Below are 6,000 nucleotides of genomic sequence, written 5' to 3'. Positions count from 1 at the left end.
CTAGGAATAGGTCTTATTGTGGGAATGGACGGTGGTGTGGGACGTATGAAAGAGCAAGAATCCTAGTGCAGGGGGCAGGGGGGATCACAAAGTAGATCCTGCGCCCCCTATAGTTTTGATTTTTAATTTGTGCTGCTGTGCATCATGATCCACTCCTATGCCCATTCCAAGGACAACATCCCCATAAGAATAAAAGAAGAAATGACGAGACGGAAATAGATAGGATTCGAAATAGCTGAGAGCTAGTTAGCTCCCGCTTCCACTCTAGGAGAGCCTGGTTAGCTTAACCAACAGTTACGAGTAGCTACATTTGGCTCCCATAGGCCAATTTGTGCCTTACAAACATGTATATGTGACATTAACTTTAAGCATTTGAGAATATAAAAAAAGGAATGTGGACACATTTAAATATGATGGATCATACATAATGGGCATAAGTGTGCATCTCATGTGGAAGTTAGATTTGCAGTGCGCTGTGTACTCACTCCTGGTCCCCCAGTGGTAGTTTCTGCCTTGTGGGTGATGCTTGACCCCCAGAAGCTGGTTTTAGCTCAAGCACATTGAATTCTTATTTCAAACCCTGCACTATTTAAAGGTATTGTTATCACCAGAGTGCTGCGATTAGTTCAAAGCCCAGCTTGTACTTCTGCTGGCATTTCAATATCAAAAATAATGTACACCCGAACATTTCAATGAGGTGCATGCAAGGATATTCCCAGGACATCTGGTGAAAAAGAATAAGAAAATATTACTTAGACATAACATTCATTATGCAGCATTACCATCAAATAGTTGGAATTGCAAAGTTGTTGGAATTGTTTTGAACGTAAACCCATGTGACGCTGACCAAATAAGCTGCAGGCCTCAAACACGTGCAAAGGGAAGAACTCATTACACCAAAAAAAGAATTGATGGCACAACTTAGTCATGAACATTTTTTATGGAGCAAGTGCTACAATCTTCATCAACAGATTTGTTCGGGGGTGCTCCCATATGTATCAAAGTCTGTTTTACATGAAAATGCAGCAGCAACAACTCATCTGTAACCCTACTCCCCCATAGAAGTAAGCTCGAAACGGACACCATAATAATGGCTTTGATCTTCCAAAAAGATTTGAAAAGGCTTAACAAAGAATCTTATACATGTCCTAGTCCATATCATGTAAACAAAGGCAAACCTAATAACCTAATATCTGTAATAAAAGCAATGTGAATTTTGGACAGTAGGGCAGAGTTCAAGTACAGCTGCTGTGTACACAGACAGCTCCAGAGGTAACTAGTGTAGTTCTAATAAAGATTGGTGCAGCTGGAGAGAAAACCATACTAGGACGAGGTCCTGAGAACTTTGACACGTAAATCGCGTATTTCATCCCGTCAGTAGCAGCTTGAAATGTAAACTTGTAGGGGAATAAGATTTCTACTTGGAATTAAATCCTTTGTTAAAAGGTCTTTTGTTAAATGTTGGCTTCTTTTTAAATCTTGTTCTACAGCGTCTAATTACATCTCTCCATAGTAGCTCATGGTTTTGTTTCTTCATACCCTTGGAGAATACTTCATCATGCTGGTCATGGTTTTCCAGCCTAACCCTTATTCAAAGCAGGAAGCATTTCCAGTATGTGGCTCTTGATTCAACAGTCTACACTTCGCTAGGCAGATCCCTTTTCTTCAGCAGTTTAAATTCTCATTGGCTTTCTAACCTGCTTCTCTTAACAGAAGTTATAGCTCTTGCAAATATTTTAGGCCACCCTACATTTGTGAGCAGTTCGGACTGTCAGCTGCCTCAGTTTCCTCCTTTCACTCTCCCTCCTCTACAGTTTTGCTCTCCCTGCGTGTATCACGTCTGCTTGTCCTGCTGTAAACTTATTCAAGTTCCCCTTTCTTAAAACTAAAAAAAGGCTACATTTTCTTTACATTTGGCTTGGCTGTTATCTTACCTGTGCCCCCCTGCCTAGAACACCAAATCTGTTCTCTGAAACTCCATCTCGCATGAATCAATTCATATCCATTACCTTAGATTTCAGGATTGCACCTACGTAACGTTCTGCACAAGGACATCTCTCCAATATCAAGTTTGTCTGAATTTATTCACCGAGTCAACACTCCTGCTACCACCAATGAGAAAAACCATGAGAGAAAGGTACGACTTTGTTCAATTCCGTGTTGAATGGCCTTTGCCGACACTTAAGGCACAATGAAGCAGTAGGAGTTTGATCCATATAAAGGGCAAGGCGAAGGGTGGGGCAATGTAGAGATACAGCTTGAAGAACAAATAGGTAGTGTGCATTCCCTAGGCATACACCATGCATTTAATGTTTTGCAAGGGAACATCTAAGGAAGTGAACTTAATATCCATGTGTAAAATCCCATTTCTCCCAGGTCACTACTTTCAGTAATATATTTGCACCTTGTCATGGAATACCAACATATATGAAAAGCATCTGAAATGTAAATATGTACATCAGATATTGTCTGAGCATTCCACATGCTAATGGTCAAATAATATTCAAACAGGCTAGCCTTCACACATGGTTGAAACCAGCCTCATGAAAATCGTCCCGAACACCAAATACAGTCCTCTTCAGCTGTTCTTGCACAATCATTATACCCAGCAACAAAAAGAATATATATACATAACAGCAGTCAAAATACAGAAAAATCAGCAATGTACAGGTTGATGTGAGCCCCACACATTCTAACGAATAGGTTTCAGTGGGCAATTAACAGGGAACTTTTAAAAGTCAGTCCTGGCAATGCAATAGTCCCAGCTCAGCTCTTTGCATCACTCTTGTGTGGGGAAAAAGACTTATTCAAATGCAGGGCTCCTCTTCAAAATTCCATCTGCCCCCTTTCTTGCTTCTCCCTGGTCTCCATCCAGGCTTTGTTAAGGCTTCTTTTCATTTCATCATCTCCCTCGTCATACATTTTCTTCATAAGTTTCATCAATCCCTCATTGGGATCCACATCTTTGTCAATTGAGGGTTTGCTATGAAGAAGAGATGGGTGAAAGATAGAAGAATTAGAGAGGGGAACAGAAATACCCGCCATCACTCACCTTTCATACAAAACTGAACATTTATTTTGAATTGCACATACTTTGTAATTATTAGTTACCTGGAAGTGACGTTTTCCAACAATCGTATCTGTCATATATTAACATACTTGAATTATTAATTTTGGTCAGCCTTGGAATACTGAATATCTATTAACGTAGAGTAATGGCTTGCAAACACATAATTAGGAAAAGGCTTTTATAACTTCTAACCTATCCACATCATGTTGGTTCTTTGTGGCTTTCAGTTGGAAAACATTAGCTCACAGAGCAGCCACCTTACAATTCAAACACCGTCATCTAACTGGAGAATTCATTCACTGCAGTATTAGGCGAGTTAGGTGGGCTGTATGTGGATCTATGAAGCATAACACATCAGAACTGGACTTACTGACATGTAAGGAACAAGTTACTTACCTGTAACTGTTGTTCTCCAGCATGGGTCTGGCATGGATTCACATGCTCATGAATATTCCCTGTCGTCAGGCTGAGAATCCTCGGTAAAGAAACACATCTGTTTCACTTCTGAACTGTCTTTCTCCTAACAACCAATCACTGGTCTCTGGGTCATACTGCCCCCAGCCAATGACTGCCCTCTACCTAAGCCCCTCTGGCAGCCATATTCAGATTTGGTAGCACGTAAAGTGGCAGTAAGACCAAGAGCCGCAGAGGGGCAGGCGGGAGGGTTCGCATGTGAATCCATGCCAGACCCATGCTGGAGAAAAACAGTTACAGTTAAGTAACTTGTTCCTTCTCCAGCATGGGGTCTGGCATGGATTCACATGCTCATGAATAAAGAATACATAGCAGTACACACATGCACAACCATGGGAGGTGGCAAGGCTCAACATTAAGCATCTCAACATTAAGCATCTCTTACCTCCTCACCAGGCTCACCTTCAAGCCAACAAGTTGCGCAGTTTTAGGGAGAATTCTCATTTATGGCTAATTTCCCTCACCTAGTGAGTCCCTCAGCAGCTTTGCTGGATTTCTGGGGTTTCTTTTTTCCACCTTGTAAGAGTGTGAACCTTTTTCCCACTCTTACATGTGTTTTACCATGTGTATTTCTACTGTTTATGTGATCTTGGGCTCTGGAGCTACACCACTCCATGAGCCCCACTTTTTGTGTGTGTTACACAGCACTTTCAGTGCAGTGACACAGAGTTGTCTTCGAGACTTCCCACTGACTCCATTTTTCTGGGGCTGACTACTGGCCCCCAGAAACATGTAAAGTTGCCATTCACTTTATGTAGTCATTCTGTCCAGAAGCCCTCCTTTGGCATCTGGGTGGCTAGGTGGGCAGAATGCGAGGGAGGGGTTTAGTCACCCCCTGCACAGGGTCTCCTTGGAGACCCGAGTTGCACTTTGTCTTGATTGGCTAAGGTGGTTGACCGGGCCGGACAACCCCCTTGCTGAGTGATTGACAGCCAGGCTGTGTGAATGTGGGATTTTGGCATAAACGGCAGTACTCTTGGGCTGGAAGTCAGAGTCGCCACTGTAACTGCAAAGAACCGAAGATAAGCGGAGAAGAAGACGGCTGCTGCACCTCCCGAGTCCTGGTGAAGCCCTGCTGCAGTCCTGAGCTATCTACCCTTCAACGACAAGAGAAGATCCAGTCCGGAGTCTTCTTCCCTTGAGCCTGGTGGGATCAACCAGCTCACCTTCCACAGGCAGAGGATCCTCTTCTTGGTCGAAATCCCTGCACACAGCTCTGGTGGTCCAGATAGCCATCTGAAGAGCCTCTCCTGTTTTAAAGGAGCGCACCTTTTATTCACTGTTGCTTTGCTGCTGCTGGCTTCACCCCTGGGTAGTGCAGCTAGCTCCAGACGTCGTCCTTCTTGTCCCTACGACTGAAGCTTCAGGAACTGTGAGTCTGCAGGAACAACTGCCGTGGCACCAGCTCTTCTTCATACGAATAAGGTACTGTGTCTGACTTCGAGGAACTAGGGTGAACCCCTTTTTCTCCTCACCAAAGGCTTGTCCTTATCTTCCTTCCCTCTTATAACTTTTGCTTCCCTTTTGACAATATCCAAGTACTCCTGGCAATCTCGAAACGTGAACTGTTCTAACCTAGTGATCCTCGACAACAGGACCCCTGTCCGATTGACACTGGCGCAGGCCTATTGACTTATCTTTGTTTTAGAAAGTGTCTCTTGATTCCATCTGCCTTGGCAAAAGTATTGCCTATGATTTTTGCCCCCAACTCTCTTGTGTTAATTCATGTGCTAAGTGTGTTTGACTACTATAACATTTCTTCTCGCGGGTACGCTTCTCTTTCCTAATACCGAACTGTCATTACTGTCAAAAAGTGATCGCGTAACAACCCCCAGTAACGTCTTTGTTCCACAACACCGGTCTGTCAAATCCAAAAGGTACTTACCTTGAATTGTTCTGCACAAGGGGAATTAGTTGTGTGTAGTGTATTTGAAGTGTGGTTTTAATTTAATAGAAGTGAAGTGTTTTGTGAACAGATGGTCTAAAAATAAATGTACTTTTACTTTTTAACCAGGAACCTTGAGTCAGTGTTTGCTTCAGTCACAGTAATTGTAGTCCTTTGTGTAATCTCTACTACTGCTCATTTGCTCGAGATACGTCTGGCTGCTCCGCTACTGCTACCACTCTGTGTAGTACGGGCGTGTACCAAAGGTGAAATTGTACTACCACCTGTAGTCTTAATCTTGTGTAGTGGTCCCTAAGGGCACTGCCCAGGATTCTGCCTAACACGCAGCACTGCTTGGCCGACTCCTCCCTGGAATCCCTGTCAACGCAGTAGAACTTTGTGAAGGTGTGCATCGACTTCCACGTAGCAGCCCTGCAGATGTCCAGCAGGGGCACAACAGACAGGAATGCTGTAGTTTCAGCGATTGCTCTGGTAGAGTGGGCTCTCGGACGGCCAGGCAACAGTCTGTTTGCCAACCAGTGACAATGGGTGATGCAGCCGCAGAGCCACC

General features: G+C 43.6%; 1 protein-coding gene across 1 annotated transcript in view; it reads right to left on the bottom strand.

The window, feature by feature from the left end:
* Positions 1-921: 921 nt before the first annotated feature.
* Positions 922-6,000, bottom strand: part of CACYBP (calcyclin binding protein) — a 228,966-nt gene continuing 223,887 nt past the window's right edge. The window contains exon 6 of the mRNA XM_069641130.1: positions 922-2,983. Within this exon, the coding sequence (XP_069497231.1) occupies positions 2,827-2,983 (157 nt within the window). The 3' untranslated portion in view covers positions 922-2,826. The remainder of the gene's footprint in view (positions 2,984-6,000) is intronic.

The sequence above is a fragment of the Ambystoma mexicanum genome, chromosome 1q (genome assembly GCF_040938575.1).
Source record: "Ambystoma mexicanum isolate Mex_15411 chromosome 1q, UKY_AmexF1_1, whole genome shotgun sequence".
NCBI classification, from domain to species: domain Eukaryota; kingdom Metazoa; phylum Chordata; class Amphibia; order Caudata; family Ambystomatidae; genus Ambystoma; species Ambystoma mexicanum.
The sequence above is the reverse complement of the archived record's forward strand: the minus strand, read 5'-3'. Positions and strand labels throughout refer to the sequence as shown.